The sequence below is a fragment of the Corvus kubaryi genome, unplaced genomic scaffold (assembly GCF_017639235.1).
Source record: "Corvus kubaryi isolate FWS band 111438036 unplaced genomic scaffold, C.kubaryi_AGA036_p1.0 37334, whole genome shotgun sequence".
NCBI lineage: Eukaryota > Metazoa > Chordata > Aves > Passeriformes > Corvidae > Corvus > Corvus kubaryi.
Genome location: NW_024581108.1, coordinates 1002812 through 1026110, shown reverse-complemented (window position 1 = coordinate 1026110; position 23299 = coordinate 1002812). Strand labels below are relative to the sequence as shown.

The 23299-nt window shown below is 44.7% G+C and overlaps 1 protein-coding gene across 5 annotated transcripts; it reads right to left on the bottom strand.

Annotated features, from left to right (window-relative positions):
• Window positions 1–14053: 14053 nt before the first annotated feature.
• GORAB (golgin, RAB6 interacting) lies at window positions 14054–23004 on the bottom strand. Of its 5 annotated transcripts, none has more exons than XM_042029743.1 (5): window positions 22897–23004; window positions 21645–22026; window positions 20189–20290; window positions 18306–18446; window positions 14054–15779 (listed from the first exon to the last, which is right to left on the bottom strand). In XM_042029743.1, exons 1-5 carry the CDS (start codon window positions 22958–22960, stop codon window positions 15317–15319), a joined length of 1152 nt encoding a protein of 383 aa, XP_041885677.1. In that variant the 5' UTR covers window positions 22961–23004; the 3' UTR covers window positions 14054–15316. The 5 variants fall into 5 exon arrangements, with proteins under 5 accessions (XP_041885677.1, XP_041885678.1, XP_041885680.1 ...); XM_042029744.1 differs by having other exon boundaries at window positions 21657–22026; XM_042029746.1 differs by lacking the exon at window positions 22897–23004 and having other exon boundaries at window positions 21653–21739.
• Window positions 23005–23299: the final 295 nt, after the last annotated feature.

Sequence of the window (23299 nt, the reverse complement as noted above, 5' to 3'; positions counted from 1 at the left end):
TGATTCCTCTGAGCTCTTCTTGAAGGGCACAATTAATGTGCTGATGTGATTAAAGCCACATTTGGCTCTGGGATACAAGAGCCAGGTGCACCCAGGTGACTCCTCCGAAGGCAGTTGTTCCAAACCCAGGCGCTGGTTACCTGATTTGTAGCAAATCAGGCAGAAATCACCCATTCCTGTCCACACAGCTCCATTGTGCTGTTAAACAGCCAAACCCTCTTCTCTTACATGCCTTTGAGGGAGATGAAATCCATATGGCCCAGAGAGTGAGCACAGGCTAGGGATGGAAGGAAGGACAGAAACAGCATTTCTTCAGGACAGAAGACAATGGAAACGCTTCCACTGATTCCAATAGGTTCTGAGTCAGCGGCTGCAACCAATTTTCCTCCTATATGGACTACCATATGTCTAAAAGAGTCTCACAAGTGCTGGAATTTGTTACAGAACAAACCTGTACTTTATTACTCTGCTCCCTGATTTTGAGCGTTTCTCCCTTTAAATTCCTTGGTCAGCCATTTCTGGGCTTTGGGGTTCGCTTCTGAGAAATGCATTCATTTCTAAAGCAAACATTTTCCATGGAACAGAGAGAGCAAAGCCCCCCCCCCCGCCCCCAGACTTCACTTGGCTTTGCTGGGAACTTGTGCCTTCAGGTTCATCAGAAAAATAGGTGGTTCTCTGTGCAGAGGGAAGCATGCTGAGGAAATCAAGTTCATCAGACCTGAAACCTTCCATACTTTACAGATTGCCTCTGAAACATAGATACTTGGACAAAAGTTGAGCAAAGCTGGTTTTTACCAGAAATTTTCCATTTGCCACATCTCTAAAAACAGAAGAGGTTTTGCCCTCTTTGTGGCAGGAATCTTTAAAGATTTTTTTATTTCCTTCTTTCATTAAATTGAAACAAAAATTGGCAACATGGACTTTTTCATTTTTGTCAAAAGCTGTTTTTTATGGAGAGTCACTTTCCTGCCCATGATACCTGCTTTCTACAGTGTCTTGAAAATATGGCTTAAGTTTGATTAAGTTCCTAAAACCTAATAGAATTTTCAAACTTACACCTAATGCTACACTGAAACAGCCGTAAACAGTACAGTTTTCAAATTCATCTGTTTAAGCAAAAATATTTTCTATTTCCTTGCAAGAACAAAAACACAGGAAGAAACTTTCAAATCAACTTCCCTAAGGAACATCCCTAAGGCCCCATTTAATTCAGAATTTTAACAAGTTTCTCAGCTTCCCAAGTTTTTTTTAGTTCATGTTAACTTTAGTTTAAGGGTATTGGTTCAAAATGAAATCTCAAAACTTTTCATTAGAAAACAAAGCCAAAATGCTTGGACTTCTTTTTCTTCCTTTGCCAAAACAGTTCGTCAAGCTGATGTGAATTCCCAAACATTTTCAGCCAACCTAAAGCACAATCTTTGGCAAATACATAATTTGCCTAAAAAAAGAAGTAATTGTCCCATTCTAAGAATAAGGATAAAATGCACCCATGATTTTAAGTGCTCAGACTGAACAATGATGGAGTATTTGCCCTGATGATAGAAAAAAAAGAAATAAATTTTGCTTATTACTTTACCTATATATTTATATGTATCTGAAATTTATATACACACATGGCCCTTTCCGTCCAACATGAATGTTTTCAACACAGAAAAAGTAAAGAGAAGAGATTTAGTGCTGATTAGAACAAAAGTCGCACTGTACCTTACAGATTTCAGCATGTCTCATTAAAACTGGGCTTGAAATATACATATCCTTTAATAAATAAAGCTTAAGGTACATAAACACTGCAGCGGATATAAATTATTTTAACCAAAGTATGTAGGGGGAAAAAAAAATTACTGGAACACCATGATCCAGGGCATTTTACAGTAAATTGGACTTCATCAGCGGTTTTGCATTTTTATTTGATTTTGGAGTTCCTCCACTAAAGCTGTAAGTTTTGTAGAGTTTATTTCACACCTTGTAATTTAAAACGTTACACTCCATCGAAATTCCTCTCAAAAAAAGGACCCGAGTAATTAATGTCTTTGGGCTCAACGTTCATTATATCCCACTAGTGTGAAAATTCATAAAAATAAGACATGGGATTAGGAGCTTAACAGCCTCACACATTTGCAGAGCTGCTGCATTGGCAAATATTTCTCTGCCCTTTCGGAGCAGAGCACTCTCCTGGCTGCTTTCACTTGTTGCACTGGATCATCCAAGTCATTAGAAAGTGCCTGAAAAGAAACTTCATGTCTCATGCTCATATTTTTTCCTTGGAAGCAGATAAATAAAATGGGTCAGGGCCATTTCTTCCCCTGCTCTTCTCCTTTCTTCATTTGGTGGCAGCGTGTTTTAACTCCTCATGGAGACAATGGGAATTTTGGCCACTTGGAGCTAGGGGACTCCAGATGCCCTTGGAAAGGAAGCAAGACCTGGGGTTTGATTACTGAGAGCTGAATAGTTTCCTTTGTGCAAACACCCTGGGTTCTCCTCCCTGGTTCCAACAACTCCATTTTGCCCTCAGCAGATCCATAGATATAGTGGGTGAATTTGAGCAGTGAACAGTAATTTTGACTAGAGTTTAATTTTGGAGGGACATAAACCACTCACAAAGTTGGGCTGAATTTGACAAGCACCTTTTTCCAAAAAACCAAACAAAACCAACAAGCCTAATACAGGAGGCTCTTTTTAGAACTTCAAAACATTTCATTCCAAAGTGTTTTCAAAGCAAAGGGGTTGACTTCATGTAGGTGTTTCTGAAATGAGCCTTTTGGAGGTTTTATTGAAAAACCTGACTTTAGAAAAAAATTAAATTAAACTCTAAAATGGAACGTTGTGTTTCGGATCAAACACCATGTCCTAAGTTGACTCAATATTTCTAGTTTATTTTATTTTTCTTTTTCTTTTCCTTTTTTTTTTTGATTTGGTTCAAAACAATCAGAATTGCTTCATTCCCTGCTCCCCTCCCCCAGGTATCTGAATCTGACCACTGTACAAAGCATCCCTTATCCACCCAGGTCGCCGTCATTCACCCCAGAACACGCTGGCCAGAAACCCTAAGAAGCAGATCAGCTCGGCTCTCCCTGCAGCAATGGCTGCACAATTCCCTTCGAAACCGGGCAATTCCTATTGTGCTTGAAGTTCCTTTCACATCCGAGTCGCTCATCACGGCTCCCTCTATAGCTGACCGTGAGCAATTCCAGCCCAGGATCCTTAGGACCAGCCACACTTGCTGTTAGAGGGAACCAAGCTGTCCAGTTAGAACTCGGAGATACTTTAAGCAAGGGGATGTGAAGTCTGCAACAGATCTATTCTTGGGCAGAAAATATTAGTGGAAATTGCTGTTTTCATTACTGCACATGGCTGTGGAAAGGAAAGCCTTTGTCCAGGATAGATCAGCTATTGCATCTGTCCTGGAAATTAATTTGTCAGCAGCAGCTGGGAGAACTGCAGCAGCATTCAAGTACTTCGCTGCCGGCTGATATTTAAGGTTGCATTTGGATTTACCTTTCTGCCAAATGCTTTTTGGCTGCAAGACAGTGCACAGTCACCAACCCAAGGAAGGGTTTTTCAGGAAGTTCTCTGAAGAAGAAAGAGCATGACAAAGAAAAGGTCCCTTAGATTTTACTCTGCACATTTTTAAGCAATGCAATTACAATAACTTCTAGCATCCTAAATCAGGTTTGAACATTTTGCCCCATGAGTAGTTCTTCTAACTGCATGTAGTTATCACACACTTTCAAAAAAATTAAAAATGACATCAATTCTTTGAGCTTAAGGAAAGAAGCTCCTACCTTCAAGCTTGATCTAGAGGCTGTCCTGAAGCCTCCCTTTGCTCTCCATCCCTAGAGAGCTGTTTTGCCCTCAGAGCAACCCATCTTTGCAGCAAAAGAGCAAAGGGATTCTAAGGAAACATCAGGGCTCCTCACATGGGTGAAAACTGGGAGATCTCTCAGCAAAGTTATTCTCTGGTTCAATCAAAAAAATCTGTCATCATATACTGAGGCTGGTGAAGAGGTGATAAAATCATTCAGTTTTGGGACACGAGCAGTTCTCCCAAATTTAAATCAGATGGAAATGGAGTCAATTTGTTTGGAAAAGTAGCTCAGCTCTCAGCAAGGATTATGACTCTTATAATTCTCCTGTAGCTGAAAATGGAGCGTGTTTCAGAGCAGTAAACAACCACCATACTTTTCTTATGAACTTACCTTGCATCATAGCCCTGTCCCCTCATGAGGACAAACCACCAGGAACCTGGTGCTGTGTTCTGTGTGAGCATGCAGGGAATCGGTGCCTTGCTTGCTCTGAGGATCTCTCCATGAGTTGACGCACAAGCACAAAGATGAGTCACAGATGGCTCAATTGCTGCTGGAATCTCAGCACAGATCTGAGCAAGTTTGGGATGCTTCCCACCACGAATACTTCACTCCCTGCCTCACTGCAGTGCCTGCTGTGCAAGTGCTTTAAAGGGTAACAGAGAAAGGGCTGTGCCTTGGGAAGAGGAAAAACCATTTTCCTTAAACACACTTAATGGGGCTAGAAGACCCAGGTTCAAGTGTAATAGTGGAGTTTCCAGTTAGACCTTGGGTTCTACTCAGCTTCCACTGCTGAGAGACAGATTCTCCATCACTGCAGGATGCAGGAACTATCAGACAATCACCAGTCAGGACACATAGGGTGGACTCGGTTGTGGCTATAGGTTAGAGGACGTGCTGAGATTCTTTCCAGTTCTGTCACTCCAGAACAGGAGATCACCCCCGCTACACCTTAATCTTGCTTGGAAGGTGCACCCTGAAAAGACACAGGCTACAGGTCAAGTCCATGCACAGCAGCTGCTGAAGTAGCAATGTATGAAATAACAGTAATGCAACCTTTCAGCAGAAGCAGAGTCACATTTTTCAAGGAAACATCATAAGCATCACACACTACTGCACAGTTAAGCAGTACTGAGACAGAAGGTTTTGTTTGAGGGTACCTAGGACGTGACTATCACTGTTGTGATCCCATGCAGCAAAACACTGATGCAGTGCATACCACTCTGCCTAGTCCAGTTTGTCCTCTGAATTGTCACAGACTAACTGTGGTCCAACAGGATTTACGTCAGATGGGGTATAATATGTCTTCCTGCAGCCACTGTAAAATGTGAAGCCAATATAAACACTATATACCATGTTCTAGCAAATTCAACACAAAGCAACAGTATGCACACACCTGATGTGGAGCAGATTCGTCCTGCCAGGTGATTTTGCAATAAACAGCCTTAGTGTTATCGAAGGGGAATCCTAGCCCCATCTATTGTCCTGACAAGCCCTCACCTCGTGTTTCCTGCTTAAAGAACCCTCCTGTCAGCTCAAGCTCACATCCAGCATTCAGAGACACTAATACTGCTCTGACAGGTTATTCACCATGAGTTTCCAAATCTCAAGCAAGCACAGCTGTAAGTGCAGCCTGTAGGGAAATTTATGCCTCTTAGCAGAGATGCAAGAAGGAATATTGATGTTTGTTTTATTAAGCTTTGGGCTTAACACTAGAGATTCTCCTCATGCCTCTTGGCCTTGAGATAAAGGAAAGGTCTAGAGCTGCCATGGCCCCATCTCCTCAAGGCAGTGCAATTATCAGCTGAAGGCTTGATTAAGCTTGACTAAACTTCCACAGCAGGAGAGTGGGAGTGGCATGCTAGCCCTTCCTTACACAGAAACACATCCCAAATGCACAGTAACTTGCACAAAAAATGAGTGGCCACTCATTTTAGGGTCAGCTGGTCATTTCTACCACAGAAACTACTGTGTCAGCATCTGCAAGTATTTAAAACTCTCAGGCTTTCTTGTATTTGTTGTATCTGCCTTCTGGGTTTTTTGAAGCTTTATGTCAGATGGTGCTGAGTTTTCAAGCTTTTCTCCACAGGGATGAGGCCATCGGGTGACCCACAGTGTGCAGAGCCAGACAAAACTGTGGAGTTGTGATGGGAGCAGATATGGTGTGGGGAGAAGGTTGCAGAAGGGAGTGGGAAGATCTGTCTGTGAGGGGTTTAAAATGACTCCGAGAAAATCTCTACATTGAGAGTTTGTAATATTGAAGAGATGGAGAGGAAGGAAAATTTTACACAAGAGAAGGAGAACTTCCCAGCCTTACTGTGTGTTACTGGTAGCAAGGCTGGATCTGAAGACACTGCCTGAGCAGGGAGTGATGTGGAGGTGATGCCTGAGCAGATACACTGGAGGACTGTACAGCAGGTTTCCATCTGGGCTGTACCTGATCACAAAAAGCAACCCCATTATCATGAAAACAAGGAGGCACAAATTTAGCAGAGGAGCCTGGGGAAGTATTGTCAGTGCAACTCTTTTAAGGACATGGACCTGACAGAAAGTTTAGCATCTTTTCTTTCTGACGCAGCTGGGAAAAGCAAACAGAAGAAACCCAAAGAAATGTCAGCTGTTCTTCAGGTCCAAAGCAGAAGCAGGAATCTTCGAGGCCAAGCAGGACTGGGAAACAAAAGCTCTGAGCTGAATTAGCTCTGTAACAGTTGGTGCTGTAAGAGAAGCCAAGTTTCTACCTTGCATGGATCCCCTGTGCTCTGGTGTGCAGCTGAGCCCCAGCCATCCACAGGGTGGATGTTTTAGTGCCTGGCTCTTTTTAACTGGCACATGTTAAGAGCTTTGAATTAACAGGTGCATAAAAACTGTCAAAAAACACTTAGCTCTCAAGACAGTCTGTCGGTTGTATTAAAAATATGGTTTTATGTAACCACATTCTCTCAACACTTGCTGGGTATTACGGCATGGGAAAGTCACTCGCCCTTTCCAAATGAAAGCAGCGATGTTTAAACTCTCCTGCAGGAAAAAAAAAAAAAAGAAAGAAAGAAAGAAAATGAGAAAGGCTACAGTTCCTCTGATCTTGCCAAGGATTTGCTCCTGTTTCAAACACTAAAGGTCGATTTCTTCCAGCAGAACAGGACCGGCCTAAAGCTCCAGACTAGGGGCAAGCACCCCAGCAGGTCAAAAGGCCAGTGTCTTGCAGGCTTAGTGAGGTGGAAATGAGCAGTTTTTGACAACTGAATGGGAAGATGTCCCACTTGCTGACTGAGGAGGTGGTATTTAGTGTAAGCATGGTCTGGGTTTTAACCCCCCTCCCCCCAAGTCTAATAGAGATTTAGAGCTAGGAAAAAAACCCCAAACTATTTGTGCCCATATTTCAGAAGAGGTTTAGAAATAGTTTTAGTTCTCAATCTTCCCTCAGTCATGAATCCAGAACATCTGGGATCCCAGAAACAAAAGCATCAGGTTTCCAGAGTGGAAAGAGCTCTAAGACACAGGTCCAGAAGAATTTTTAAAACTCTCGAACGCATTTCTGAAATCAGTTCCCTTTCAAATATGTGGCAAATACATTAAAGTGGGCTTTGGATTAGTTTTACTGCCTCTTGATAAAAGCCATTCGCACCTTTGATGTGTTTGAGGATGGCAGCCATCCCAAATGCCTTCCCCAGGCCTCGCCTCCACCAGGAAGTCTCCTTCTGGCTCTCCCCAGGAATACCCAGATGGGTTATTATTTGTCACCTCCCCAGAGGTGACCAACTCAAAACAGCCACCTCTGGGGTTACAGACACAGTAGGTGACAGCAAAGATTTCTGAGTGCAAGTGTTTAGGGTGTAATCGTGAACATGGATAACCCCAAAGCCTGTGAGAAGTGGAAAGAACAGCAGGGACATGGGCTTCTAAAATTGGCTGTGAGTTTAATCCTACTGAGTTTTAATTCTGTGAATCAAAGCACTTCCAGTACCACCCTGGGCTCACTCACATTCTGCTCAGCCTGGTGGCTCTGAGGAGCGCTGGTTATTTGCCTGGCCTGGAGGACAGATGGGTCCATGAAGTTTCTCGGCAGCTGCTGGAAGTAGGAAGGGAAACTTCGAAAGACAGACGAGAAAAGAAAACTGGTGGCTTGGAAGGGTTTGAATAATGAAAGGCTCCAGTGTGGCAGGCAGCTGGGGCAGAAGAGACTGACTAGTCCTTGAAAAGCAAACGGTGATTCCCCTCTATGAAAAGCAGATAGAGCTTTGTGAATGCTGAGGCCAGAAGGAGCACCATGAGGGCCCAAGTGCAACTTGCCAGGCCAAGGAAAGTATTTTCCAACAGCTTCTCAAGTTCTGCCAGCAAAAGCATCATCCCTGAGAGACTCACAGGGGGACTGTCACTGACAGTACCAGATACACTGAGCAAGTCCAGGAGTGGAGCCTGCCTGCTTGGCAGTGCTGTTTTCCTGCAGAACTGGTTAATGTCAGTGAGACTGATGAACACTCCACAGTAGTTAGGGGATGCAGTGGGATGTCATGGAGAAAGTCCACTGCTAAATATTTTGATTTGAGGAATGAAGAAAAGAAAACAACTGGTATTTTAGCGGATGGGGGAAAAAAGATCTGGAAGCAAGAAGAAAATCCTGCAGAGAATGAGGCATGACTTTTTAAAACAGCTGCAAGATGTTCTTCTTGGAGGATCAGTGGAGCACGTTAGGAAAATGCTGGAATGGCCCTGGTTCTTCATGAGCACATCCTCATGCCAAAGAGTATCATCTTCTCCATGAAGCAAACCACCAAAACGTGGGAGCAGCTGCAGCTCACACAACAGCTAAGCCAGAGACACAACCGCTAGGAGACCATCAGCACTACAGACAATGAAATATGCACCATCAGCAACCAGAGTCATCACCTAAACAGCTACAGAACTATTTAAGATGTGATGTGAGGTTTGGGGTGATGCTCAGAAACCTACTCCAGATGCAAACTGGAAAACTTTGAAGAAATTTGTCTGAATTGGATTAACCCCTCCTTGGGACAGAATCTATCTACACTGGAATGGGGAAAGTGACTTAAGCCTGCAAAGGCAGAGCTGTTTCACTGCACCTGGCTCATGTGCCCAAGGCAGTGAGTATACTCAAGGAGAGATTTTGGCAGAGGCTCACAGCACAGCTCTCCCATGAGTTTGTTGCCCAAGCTAACAATCCAAGGGACAGCCAGTTTGTGACTCTTAAATGCAGTCAACAAACACTTCTAGGGGGGTATTGCTGATGGGCTGATGGCTCATGACCTCCGAAGGCAGTGGTAGTGCAAAGAGCTTCCCTCCCACATGGAAAAAGGAAGGAAGGAAGATAGCAAGGTTTGCTGAGACACCATCTGCAGGATAGCTCCTGCCTGTGAAGGAGTCACACCAGCAGGGATGTGCTGTTACCTGCTGCCTAGGAATGACTCCCAGAGCTCTCCATCCCTTCAGTTCTCTTGGGGATACAGTGGTCCACGTGGAGGCAATGGTCAAGAAGGTCAGCTGCCCTTTAGCTACATGGTAGGCAGCTGAAGGGCTCCTATTTATGTTGCTGCTGGACTTAGGACTGCAGAGCAGCCACAGCCTCACTCGGTATCAATCACCAGCCAGACACCATTGCTAATGTTGTAGTTCATGGAGTGACTCTGTCCTTTGCTCTACTACCTCCTTTACTGGCTTGTTGAAGGAAGAAGCTGTGCATGTGAAATAACTCACTGGGGTCTCCTTCAGGACAGTTAGGGACTAATGCAAGAGCAACACAAGGTCAGCAATTGTGCATTTAGAGCTGCTCCTGCTGTGTGTCCTTGTCTGCAGCTGTTCCATTACAAACCCATCACAGTATTTGAGGGCTCCCAAGCCACAGCAAGTTCAGAGCAATGCCCTCCCAGGCTGAGATTTGGGGCTCAATTTGGCCCTGCATAATCAGGAAACACCAGGAAACCAGAACAAAGACCAATTACTGCAGAGAAAAATGTCAGACAGACATTTGAAGGGTGAGCTTCAGCCCCAATAACCTGAACATGAGAGGATCACACCAGTCGATCATGTTCAGATACATTACCAGCACTACCAACTGCTAGAGAAAAGTAACTTTGCATGGAGAAGTTAAAAAGGCCCATCATTCAGGGATTTATTTATGATTCATATTTCACTTTTATTACCCACAAAGCATTTTTTTGGTGTTTGGGTTTTTTTGGTGTTTGGTTACTCAGCTCCAGCCCTTGAAAGCTGACTGAAGGAGGGCCACAGCTTCAGCCAATGCACAGTCTGGGTGAAGTGACTCTGTTCCTTCATTCTGCCATCTTGCCACATCCTCCCACATTCTAAACAACGTAAGAGACTGAAGGGATATCCCCAACACTGCAGCTTTCCCTTGGAATGATTTATATCCATTTCAATGGCATCACAAGTCATAAAATGGGTTCTTTCATCTCTCGGGGTTTCATTCTTTGCTATGAAGAATCTCCAAGCTTTTCTCTTGCTACCTGCAAAAAATGGATCCCAAGCCTCCACCAGAGCCCTGGGCTGAACTGGGTATGAGGCAACCCATCCCATCCCAAATTTCCATCAGTCTCCAGAAAACAGCACCGTCCTTACACAGTGGAACCAAGGAAGAGGCTCCTGGAAAAGGAGTCACGTGTTCCATTACCCATCTCTAGAGCTGCAGCCCCAGCATGTGCTTTCCAGTCCCAGATATCCCATCCCTACTGCTGCTGGACTTCCTGCACTCATGTCACCACCCACCGCTGCCTATTCAATAGGACACTGTTCCCAGCCCCTGAAGGATGGTGTGGCTTGGAGTGCTGAATCTCTGCCACATGTGAGAGCTGTTTTACCTACTTGACCAAGAGCAATTTTTCCCAGTTCTCCCCTCTTGCACTGATGTGCCAGGTGTGAAAACCAATTCAGACATCAAAACCCACTGCTCAGCACTGGCAGCGTGGAAAAATAAAATCACTGGCTGATCAGCCAAACAAGCAGGTGGGAGTGGTAAGGACAGAGGCAGGAGAGACAAGGTACTAAACCTGCCCAGTGCCCCCAAGTGCCTCATTAGACTGATTTATGTTTAACTAATTGAGAAAATGACTCTAACTACACAATCCAGGCCCTAATTCAGAAAAGGCCACGCTTTTTAGTGTCTCTACCTGAGCCTTAAAAGGCATGATTTAAACCCTGTAACTAACAGGCTGCCAAAGGCAAGGATTTGAAGGATCTGATGTCCTATCATGCCCAGGGGGTGAGGCTTGGCTCACTTCTCTCATTACTTGGTCTTTCCCCACTGATGTACAAGTTCTCTGCCAGGACATAAATCAGGGAAACCATGAAGGAAACCAGTCTCATGCCCCATCAAAGGAGCCAACGCTCGCTTTAATGGGACCATGCCGACCAGCCTAAATAGGGCACTTAACAAGCATGTGGTTTTTATAATACCAGCTCACATCTCTACACCCTGTTTGCACTGCCACTGGCAAAACCCTTTGTCCATTACATGCCACACCTGCTTATATCCATGGAATTAGAAAAGGGATCATGATATAACACCAAAGTGCTGAATATAGGATTTCTGGGATGGATCAGGCCTGCAGAAAAATTTTAGCTACCTCTCAGCAACTGCATGAACCCTTATACACAGCTATGGCATGTGTAAGAGCAGAGCACAGGGACCCAAGACACTGTTACACAGAACCCCACTAAAGTACCAAACTCGGTCCGGGACCCACAGAAGCTCAAAGATCCCACATAAGGTGCACCTAGTAAAGTTCCAGGCCTCAGGCTGGGACAAGCCATATCACAGGGTGTTTAATCCAAACCTGAACCTTGACAGAAGGGTGTTAGGAACAGTTAATCTTTAGGTCCTACTGTCCTAAACAGAAAATACAGATTAGACAGAATCCCAGCAAAGGAGGGAATTAGATATTGCTCTGCCTCTTTCTTGGGCTCCAGAACTTCCCCAGAGGTTATCTTCCCATGAGCAATCCTCTCTAGCAGGTTCTTAATGCAGCTGACCAGGAAACACAGTACCTCCAACCACTAGGCCAGTCTCTACATTTCTCTCTTACTAGTTTTTCCTCATTCGGTTCAGATGGGATCCAGGCCCAAAGGAAAGACTCCACTGCATCACAGAAGGTATTAGGAAGAAAAATGGCTGATGGAGAACCTGCGTCACTCCCCAGAAAGCTCCCCTCAACTCAAACCTCTTGAGAGCCCAGCTTCATCTGGCTGGATATACAATCAGATTGGGGATTGTCCAAGTGTTTTACACCATGCACTACACATCTTGGGAACTCCAGGCTGAGTCATGACCATCTGCGCTCATTTAAACATTTCTTGAAAGAGGAGGGAGTGCTAATCCTGACATCCTGGCCAAAATGCAACATGGACAATTACACTGTGCTTTGTGACATTCTCAGTGGTGTACATTGGTGTTTTCCTAGTTCTTCCCATAATGGTAATCTGGCGATCCAACATAGAAATGGCCACGCTGCCAGAGGAGAGTCCCCTGTGCCAAGCCCTGCAGTGTTACTGTCAGACATCGCATGCCTCTATTTTCCCTGCCGTGGGTGTTCAACCCCAGCGTGCTTCACACTCAAGACTTTTACCTCTATCTGTGCGAGAGGTCCTCACTAAAAATCTGCGCACTCATTCCTGACCTGTGCTGAACTTTCCATTCTTCCATTCTTCTGAAGAGATACAACAGTGGAGTGGACAGCACACCTGCCCTCAGTGCACACCTGGGACAGCCGAGCCAAATGTAACATCAGCTACTACAAAGATAGAAATGGCTTTTGCTTGAAGAGCCTCAATTCCAACAGTTCTCTTTCCTTCAAGGAGAAACAAGAAAAAACCCCCAAGGCTTTTGTTGCACCAAAATCATCTCCTGGCATTTCTGACCAGTGCACATGTTGTTACAATTAGGACTGGACTCCCTGGCTCCGGCACAAGGGGAATGTTAAACCGGCACACTGGCACCCATCAAAACATTCGCGAACTTCCAAAGTGGAACTGACACCATGGTAGTGGTTTATATCACACGTCAGAGAAAGGCTTCATAACTGAGATCAAACAAGTTAACCCATGAGCTCCCTGGCTAGCAAGAGCAGCCTAATGCTGGGCTGCTATTGTTATTCCATACGGCTGTTTCACGTGGCTTCCAGCCAGTCCACTTCACTTTGCAGGCTCAGAAGTTAAAGAGAGAACTGGCCAGAACTTCAACAAGGGACTTGTAAGAGAACATAAACTGCCGATTGTAACAGCATCTTCCCTCTCAGGCAGAAACAGCACCAGCACTATGAGAATGGTACACAAGAATTTTTCAGCCTTTTAGCAATTTTGTTGCATATAAACTGACTCCCTTCTAGGAAACCTGTATTTTTAAGCAGTTGTAAAAAGATCTTTGGACTTGGAATTTTTTGCCATTTCCAGAGTTCAAACAATAATCTTACCTGTGACAACAAGGTGTAGAAATACTCCAATCACATTTTAGCCTACCACAGAACCACAAATTACATGCAACATGGTGTCTGTTTGATTTCTGTGTGATACCATTTGCAATTCAGCTCTTCTGTCACAAGCTCTTCTGCGTGTCTCCAACGAGCTGAACACAGCTGTAATGAGGAACAGACCTATCCTCTAGGACTTTTAATCTCTTGAGGAACAACTGGGGACAGCTGCAGAGAATGGAAATGACAATGGTATCATTAAATTATTACTGCACTTAACTGGTATCCTGTTCAGGATCCATCAGCAGGTCGCTACAAGGTGTCCTGCAACTGCAGACACAGCAAAGGAAGTCAGTCACAATTTTGCTCACAATATCATCAAATCTGCTTTTAGGTCAGGTCTTTCAGCAAATTAACAGGGAATGCAGTGTACCAGCAACAACAGAGCAATGCTTCATACGTATTTCTAGTACTACTATGGAGTTAGATTTTAACTCCAATTAGCCCAAATTATGAGCAGCTGCTCTAGGAAATATATTTATCCCACTTTCTCCCGTGTATGGAAGGGACCAGGAGAGATTTTCCACCATTGCCCTGAGGTAGTTAGTTGAAAAGATTCCTGCCAAGCTGTATCCTGCCATGTCTTTACTTCATACATTTCCATATTTTGGAACAGCCTTTTCTGAGGTTTTATTTTCACACAGTGGAAAGTTGCCAAAGGACATATCTGATTCTACCATTTATCATCTCCTGTGGAAAAAGTGTTGGATCCCTGTGTTAGTCTCAGATATCACAACTGAAAGTAAACACACTGCGTACAAGATGCACTGATTTATTAATAGAATAAAACTGAAATGTAGTGACATGTTTTTCCACTGTTAAAGCCAGAGACAATCAGTGTCCCATTTACAGACTCAGTGGCATCATTCAGCAACTCCTTCATACACTCAGACCAACACATCCAGCTCAGGTATTCCAGGAACCATTTCCACACTTCCCTATTACAAAGAGGTTAACAGGGAGTGCAGTCTCCATGGTTTGCAGCTGCAATCAGTCTATGGGAGATTTTCCTATGTTCTCTTTTAATTCCTGAGGCTTTCTCCACCTGGAATACCTTTTAAAGCCTTTCAACAGCAATAGAGCAAATCAGCTGAATTTTCGTGGGGTACTAACCTGCTCTTCAGGCAAGAAAATGCATTGAATGTTCTACAAAAATAGGCTCATTTCCAATATACTGTGGGGATTATTCATTACAAGATGTCTTATTGGCTAATTATGGCTAATTATTGGCACTTTGAGGCAACTATAACAGAGAAAATCTCTGCAATGGAACAGCTGTAAATGTAACACACTCTCTTTTGTGTGTTTCTACTTCTACATTCTGCAATGTCTTAAACTGTAACCCATCATTTTTGTTAAACCATAGCAGCTGTGATTTCATAGCTAATAGTGTTATCACTGTACAGCTTCATGATTCAGCATCATCTGAAAGGAACAGGCGAAGTGATAAATATGAGGTATTACAACTGACTTTGCAGTTTGCCTCAATGTGCAAATTTCCTTTAAATCAGGAAAGAGCAACCTCTACAAAGGCAATTAAAGTAAGCACTTGGGTTTCACAGCAGGAGAAACCGTTGGAAACTAATCCCTTATGGATACAAAGGAAGACAAACATCCTATTGCAATTGTCAGAATGTGTTCTGAAGCAGACCAAGGTGTAATGTTTCCTCCTGTAGAAATCTTTCTCTTGCACACTGCTCAGAACAGGAACCTGTGATATCAAAAAGCTGAAAATCTTTGGACAAACCCTACTGTTCACTTCCAAGTGTTTCAGGAAGGTACAAAAGCCCATGAAGAGCTGGGCAGTAGAACATGAATGCACACCAGAATGATGATAGATGATGAACCCCAAATGAGTCTTGTGGAAAGAAAAGACCCTTTAAAATTTGAAAACAGTATAAAAGGAAAAGAGAAATGAACTGCATATTACTGGCACTGCTGAAGCCCAGATACAGCATACAGCCACAAGCCTGCAGAGAGTACCTCATCCATAACCACTGGCTTATCTGCATCCAGCAGTCAGGTAGCAGAACAAGCTGGGGAGCTTCCTGAAGTCACATTTACTGCCTGAATTTGGCTGTCCATGTCGGAGAGGGATTTGGTCCTGGGGTTTTGAGACTGTTCAGAAACTGCAGGAGAAGCAGCAGCATGGTTGGCATGCTGGCTCTCCTGTCCCACAACACTGGGAGCAGGGTTCTCCTTGGCTGTCCCAGCGTGGCTGTATGACTGGCTGGATTGTCTCCCTGCTTCTGCCTCCTGCTGCTGCAGCATCCTCTCCACCTCAATCTCGAGCTCCAGATTTTCCTCATCTGCCTCCACATCCAGCTGCTGCATTAACTCCTCCAGCTTCCTGGCCTTGCGGAGCTCGTTCTGCTGGATGATGGTGCACAGGTGCTCCGTGAGGTGCTCCTTGATTTCCGTCTTGTGCTGCAGGTCCAGCTTGGCTGCCACGTACTCGGACTCGGCCTTGTCATAGCGCTTCCTGCAAAACCAGCAGCATTTCTGGAGGGTTAATTCTCACAGCACCTCACAACCTGACACAGGGACTTTAAGAATCCTTGGAATGCAACGTACTCTGCAATGCATTGTGCCAGCTGTTCATGACACGCTGCCACATTAGCAAGAGCGAAGAAAATAAGAGTGAATTGATCAAAACTTCTCCAGACACTTGGGGCTCTGCTGTTGTGCATTCCAAGAGTTAACTTGCTCAGATTGAATCACAAACACCCATTTTTACTGCCTGTTTGAAGAGATGCATCACTAGCAGCAGAAAGAACCCATCAGAAATTGCAGTGTTTTCACACTTCTAATGAACACCCACTTAGTGAACTGAAACACCACAGAGCAGTTTGGTGTTTCTCTAACCCAACCTTCCCCCCACAGATACAGATGCTCGATGGAGCACGTTGACATTTGGATCATGTACTTTTCTGGCTACCCATATACATGTTCAGAAAATCAGGGGCAGCACAGACTGACACAGCACATGACCTCAATACAGATGTAGAATTTTATTGCAAGCATCCCTCCTGACACTCACCTCCTGCCAATTTGCACTTCCTGAGATGATAAATACAGCAAAAAGGGAATACTCTAAGTGTTAACTGAGTTAACACACAGAGAATATCTAGCACTTTAATGGCTGGTGTCCACATTAATGATGTATCTTTCACTACATCAGTAAACCTCTGTATTCTAATTCAAAGAAAGATAGATGCAGTCTTGCTCATCAGGAAAGGGAACACATAAAGGCTTATGAAGCACGACTACAGAGCACTCATAAAACTAGTATTAGTAAGGTGATTGAATAAAGAATCCAGCACTTTTATAAAACCAGATTCCAATATCTGCTTAAACAAAGCAACAGAAAGATAGGAGAGGTCCTTTGCTTAGTGAAACACAAGGAAATAAGCCATAGAAAAGCCTTCCCAAATATGTTCTTTTATATAGTAACCGCATGACTTTTACCCAGCTGAAAAGGCTATGTCTGCAGTGGGCAGAAGATGCCCACTTATGTTTCCCTCTCAAGAAAGTCAGGATTTCTCTGGGTCAGATACCTGAAGCAGCAAAACAAATGCTACGCTGGAAACATCTGCACAGCTAAACCTTTGGGCTGAATTCACACCTATCGGTCACATCATATTAACAAAAATTCTATTCCACAGCAATTGTCAAATGTTGCTAATTAGGTGTCTGCTCAGGACTATTTAATACTGCACTTTTTGACCGACTGAAATGCTTTGTGTTTTAGCCCTAGAACAAAAGGCAAGTACTAAGAAATTGCTTAAAAAGACTCCACCTAAAAGTAAATTTGCTTTGGCTCATAATGCATAAAATCTACAACACTGGAAGTATCTACCTCACATTTCCAAATCCCTTCCTCAAGAAAACACTTACTAAATTCATGAAAGTCATTAAGATTTTGGTGAAGTTTACCCACTTGTCCTAACAGCATCTCCTTTTGCTATTGTCATTAAATACTGCTTTCCTAATGTCAAGAGCTGCTTGTGCTCTTTAGCCAGTAAGCATGTCAAATAGATACATCATTACAAAACTTGGGTAAGAAGATTTCAGGAGAATTTAATGGCTTTAGAAACCAGATGAAACCTAAAATCTATTGAAGTGTTTTTTCTCTTGAGGACATGAAATTTTGTATTCACATGCAATCAGCTATGCTAACTACAGTTAATCTTAGACATTTCAAATGATAATTACACCAAAGAAATCTTAATTTTTTTAGCTACTGGTCCTATTTCTTTCAAGACTAATTACAATGTTTATTGGCCTGTGGTCATGGTATGGCATTAGTCAGAAGGAGAAATGAACATTTAACACATTGAATGGTGAACCAAAAACCGCGAGTGAGCATTTCTGCTTTATGAACCGGCTGCACAAACATGCTGCTGTTTATCTACTGATGTTGTGGTTTACCCACAGCTAATGTGGTGTTTCCATTAATTTCTTGCCTTTAAGGAACTCATCACAACTAGAGTGATTAAAGGCACATTGTGAAGGGTAAAAGCTTCCCTGTTCCTTCAATTTTTGGTCCTAGTTGCAAAAATACTTCAGCAGGATTATATGTTTTAAGCTTTATTGGTCCCATTGATTCCAGCAGGACCAGAGCCGTCCTAACAAGAAAATTTCCCTGAACAGGATTTTCATTTCAGGACTTTTCAAGAAAAACCTCTTTCCCCCTGAGAAGAAATAAACAACCTTGAAACAATAAAGCAGGGCTTATGGACAACTGCACACTTAAAGCAGGATCTATGTCTTGTGACAGCAGTCTCCAGTCAGAAAACCTGCTTCAGTTCCCAGATTCCGAAGGAAAAATTAGGAAATAAAAAGCATACTTTTACTTCCAGATCTGAAAGCCCCCCAGACTGTGACCACTTTAACTGCACATTATTACAGTGACATGACTTCATTAGTGCTTCAGTGAGAGGAAACAGCATTTTCCCTCCTCTCAGGCAGGGCTATTCCCATTCCCTCCTCCCTGTGTATCTCTTACCGGGCATAGGAGTAGTCCAGGCTGGCCTGGTCAATGCGGTTCCTCAGGATTCCGATGTCAGCAGACACCATGTCATCCAGAGCCTGCAGCTCCTTCTGAATCCTTTTCAGTTTCACTGTTTCAGCTTGAGTTCTTTTGGATCTGCAAAAGGAAGACGATTTTTTTTTTTTTTAATTTCCTTTTCAAGCCTCTCTTCTTGACATACTGGGCCCCATTTCATTTGCAGAGCAACTGACTTCTTTAGTACCTATTCAGAAGGTTTCTCCTTTATGGTGTAGGGCTTTTGATCTTTTTTAGCATCCACAGGGATCTAAAATGCCTACTATTAAAGGACTATGGCAAAATTACGTAATGACTATAATCAAAGTGCCTAAAATGGATTGTGTTTCTTCACTGTGGAAACACACAAGAAGCTGCTGTATCTAAGTAGTTCTCAGTGTAAGGAAACAGGAAATGGCTTGGGGGGAAAGCGAGAGGGGGAAGGGCTTTTAGCCCTGCAAATATCCCCTTTCAAAGAAGCTCAGTTAGTAGGGGCCAAAAAGTCACCTAACCTAAGCTTGATTTCCATTTTGTAAAATTATTCCCAAAAGGCCCAGCCAAATCCCAATGAAGTGAATGGAAAGTTTTACATCAAATACAAAGGATTTCAATCAAGCCTTATGTAACCTTTTTCAACTAGGTCTGTTCATTCCTAAGTCCTGAAAATGAAATGTTACTAACGGCAACAAGCTTTGATGGATTTAATTCCCAAGGAAGCTAAGTGACTTTCAACAAGCTTTTATACCGCATCACTTTGCCATCATTCATCACCACCAGCAAAATGATGCTTCTCAGCCACTGCTTTACACCCAAGGCAGGTACCTGAAAGCAAGACTAGGTGTGCAGACAGTGCCACCATCTCCCATTTGACCAGCTGATGCAAGTGGAGGAAAACAGACATCCTGTGGTATGGCTGTGAGCCTGAGTAAGGCCTTGGAGTGACAGAAGTAACTCCTTAGCTATCACCTTCAGTGTCTTTTCTCTCCTCAGGCTTTGCTTCCAGGAGGAAGAACCAAGCCTGGTGGCCACACCCATGTTTGATGTCCTACAGTGACTCAGAATAAAGATGCTTGTGTTTTATCTCTGCCTGGCAAACGAAATTTTCAGGACTTTAGCAGAGTACAGGCTGTGTTCACCTGTGCTACCCAAGGGCTTTGATTGGCAGAACATAACACCAGCCTGGGAGAGCACTGCAAGCCTGAAAACTTCACATCACTGTCCTTGATCCAGTGTTATCAGCTGTTCCAACATCCCTCCCTACAAACTTTGCCTTCCCTGTAGTCTTAAACTACCTTGGTGGACAACACCGTACAATGCCTTAAAGCCTGGTCTCCTGAAGAGCAAGAGCTAACAACTGTGAAAGTATGTACATTTCTATAATTTCTAGTCATCCAGTGGTAAAACAGTACCTTCTTAAAGCTGATCATCTTCTCTTTTCAACATTTTTCACATGCTAGTGAGCCGAAAGTCTAAACAAAAATAGCTGTAGTTTCTTCTCATAGGTTATGAATCACATAAACTTCCCTTGCATCCAGCAAAACCAAATCAGGACCAGAACAGGGACGAGCATCTGAGCACCCCAACTTCCAAATATGACCTCACTAACAAATTCAAGTACTTCAGCTAATCCTCAAGTTGTGTATTAACTTTTCCATCTGTACACAGAGCTGCAGCTTTGGAAGTGTGAAAAGCTTAGTCACAACTTCTTAGCCAGCACTTATCGAATGGAAATGTCCATCACAGCTGCTCACAGAGCACAGAGAGGAGGAAAAAGTGAAATTTAAATCAAGATATGTAACTGGTTGCAGATGAAGAGTAACCCCTTCGCCAGGCTCAGCCCCCACCTCTCAGCAATAGCTCTGGCCAGGAGTGCCTTCTTGCGTTTATTCTTCTCTTCTATCAGACGCTGCTCTTGCTGGAGGATTTCCCATCGGGATTTTTCCTGTCTGCTCATAGACAAGAACATAAAAATTAATAGAAAGTTCATTTCTCTCCCTGCTCCCCATATTCTAACACAAATATTCACTGTCATATATTCTGGAGCAAACTCTTAAAGTCGAAGGAAAAACAAACACGTTTTGGTTCTGAGGAAAGAACCATGTGCAAGAAGCCATTCAGATCAATAAAACACTTCCAGATGAAACCTGCTGATCAGAACTAAAATCTGCATAACCAAATAAGCTGCATGGAGCACTTTTTCAGAAATGGATGGAATTTTTCATTTAAAGGATGTGCTTCCCTATCAGGCAGAAGCAGTTTCAAGTTTGTTACTGGCTGCTACAAGTCACCATCTGCTCAGTCTGCCAACACAGCCTCTTTTTTGGAAATGTTTTTTTCCATAAAACAGATTCTTTCATAGGTCTGCTTTACAATACAGCTGAATGATACAAATGAAATGGATACAAATGAAAGGCTAGTAAGAGTTAAAATGACAATGAGCAACAAGGAAGAACAAGAATTTGCTTTTGCCACCAGGGAAGGACTGATATTGATTCCATTTCCTAGGCTACATCTCCTAAGAGATATAACCATCCCAAAAGATGGAAGGCCAGGCCTCAGGTGAGGGGGCACAACCTGTGTCAACACAACCAGGCAGGATTTAGGAGAAACAAAGAACTGCTTTGCTGCTTTCACCACACTCTGTTCTTCATGCCCTCTTTCAGGGAGCTTGAACTGAAAAATACCCTAATAACTCAGCTGTTAACAAACATTTCTGCACATCTCTTCAGATTTGTCCTCATCACCCTATTCCTAAAACCTCACACATAGAAATATTTTTAGTAAGATTTAAATTCAAGCATCCAGGCTGAGATGAATCCAGCAGAATCAGGAGGTGACTGCTGCAGCTAAATGTCATTTGCTTTCCATGGTGAGAAAAAATTCTCTGCAAAGCTCCCGAATCAAACAGTGTCTGTGCTTTTCTCACCACAGAAATGAGATGAACAGCCAGTACTACTGCTGAGCTGCATCCACTGGAGGAATTTGACTTCTCAAAGTGCTGCTATCCTGGTGTAGGGACTGCAGGCAGGTGATCCCAGCCCGCAGCTGGGCAGGGAAATTACAGGCAGCACAACCATCAGCCACAGCCTCTCAAGGCTCATCCCTGCAAAACAGAACCTCCTGGATCCTTTTGAGTCTAGAATTTGAGGGGAGCCACGAGCTGCTTCTCCATACAGATGCTGCCACATAGAAAAGGGAATGATTTTATCTCTCAAAGCTTCCTATCAGACACAGAAAAGTTTACTTCACAATGAAACAATGAATCAATACAGAATAACAAACCCCACCCCTTGATTTTACCGACTTACTAACAATTCCACTTTCTTTCTCTCCACTTGGGTGTTGGGCTTTGCAGGGCGGGGCTGGGCACTTTCCCTGCCATTACAAGACTCTCCCGGTGTCATTCCCTCCTGCTGCTCTTGGCTGTCACTTTGCCTTTGATCCCCAGCGGCAGGACGACAAGGTGTTGGCCCGGGCTGCTGCGGGTGACAGGGCTTGGGTTGTGGTGCAGAAAGCAACTGCTCTGGAGTGACACGGGCTGTTTCTCCCTGCAGTCCCAGCTTCTGGCATTGCTGCTTGAGGGCTTTTTCCCGTTGCAACTGCTTCCGAGTCTTGGTCACAGCCTGGGGGTGAGGCTGCTGCTGCTGCTGCTGCTGCAGCGGCTCCGAGGGCTCGTACAAATCTGTCAGTGGAGAAACAGGATTTAAAAAAATCTCAGTATCAAAGACAGACTCTGACAAAGCTGTGCTGGGCAAGCAAAAACCAAAATAAGGAAAACCCAAGCCAGGGTGTCACGGGAAGGCAATGTGGGGGAAACCTCAGGAGCCTGGAAAAGTTTTGTTAGCCTAAGAATCAGGAATTTTCAAGGATACCAGTATCCCTAAATGAGGAGAGGGAGGAATAAGAGGCCTGGACTGCAGGCCTAAAAGAGAAACCATAGGCAGGAATGAGGTGACTCTTGGGATAATCATGGAGAGGCAGATCAAGGGCTAAGGAAGGGTCCCTGCCAGCCTGGTGGGCAAACTGAGGTAATAAAGTGAAGAATGGGGAAGAACGAGGTAACATGCGGGCAAAGAGGAGGCTGGAAGCATGAGTGGGGTATCAGGCAGAGATGTGGGTGCAGGACAAGGGGTTGGAGAGGCTGGGATGTTTGTGGGAGAAGTTGCAGGTGGATGAGGAGAGCAGGAGGAGATGCAGCTGGATGGGAGAGACCGAGGGGCTGCCTGGGAAAGGGCAAGCGTTTGATGCGGGGATGGACAGAGGGGTGTAGGGGCTGGGGAGAGGGATAGAGGTGTGAATGGAGGGGCTGAGGGAAGGGTTAGAAACGTGGATGGAGCGGCTGAGAGGAGGGACAGAGATATGGATGGAGGGGCTGAGGAGCAGGACAGAGCGGTGGGTGGAGCGGCTGCGGAGATGGGGTGCTGAGGAGCAATGGGAGGCAGGTGCAGCTGCGGGGGCTGACGGGGTGCCGAGGCCCAGAGTCTTCCTCCGCGCCGCTCCCGGCCCCGCTGTCCCCACTCCCCGGGCGCTCCCGGCGCGGCGCGGTCCGTACCTGGGCGCTGTCCCCGCAGCCGCCGCAGCTCCTCCTGCGAGAAGCCGGCCCAGGTCTCGGCCATGGCGCTCCCTCCTCCCGCCGCGCAGGCCCCGCGGCTGCCCCGCCACCGCCGCGCCACCACCGCAGGCGAACGCCGCGGACAGCCCGGCCGGGGGCCTTGCGCCGCGGCGGCGGCGGGGCGGGGCGGGCAAGATGGCGGCCTGAGGGGACAAGGGGGAGAGGGCTCGGTCCGTGTGGGGCCTGAGGGGTCCGGAAATTGCCCGTGCTCCGGGGAAAGCTGCCCTCGTGGGCACATCCCGGGACTCCTGAGAACCTCGTGCCGTAAAGAATCACAGAGCCAATTAGGCTGGAAAAGACTTCTGAGCTCATCGAGTCCATCCTGTGACCGTACAGGGCTCAC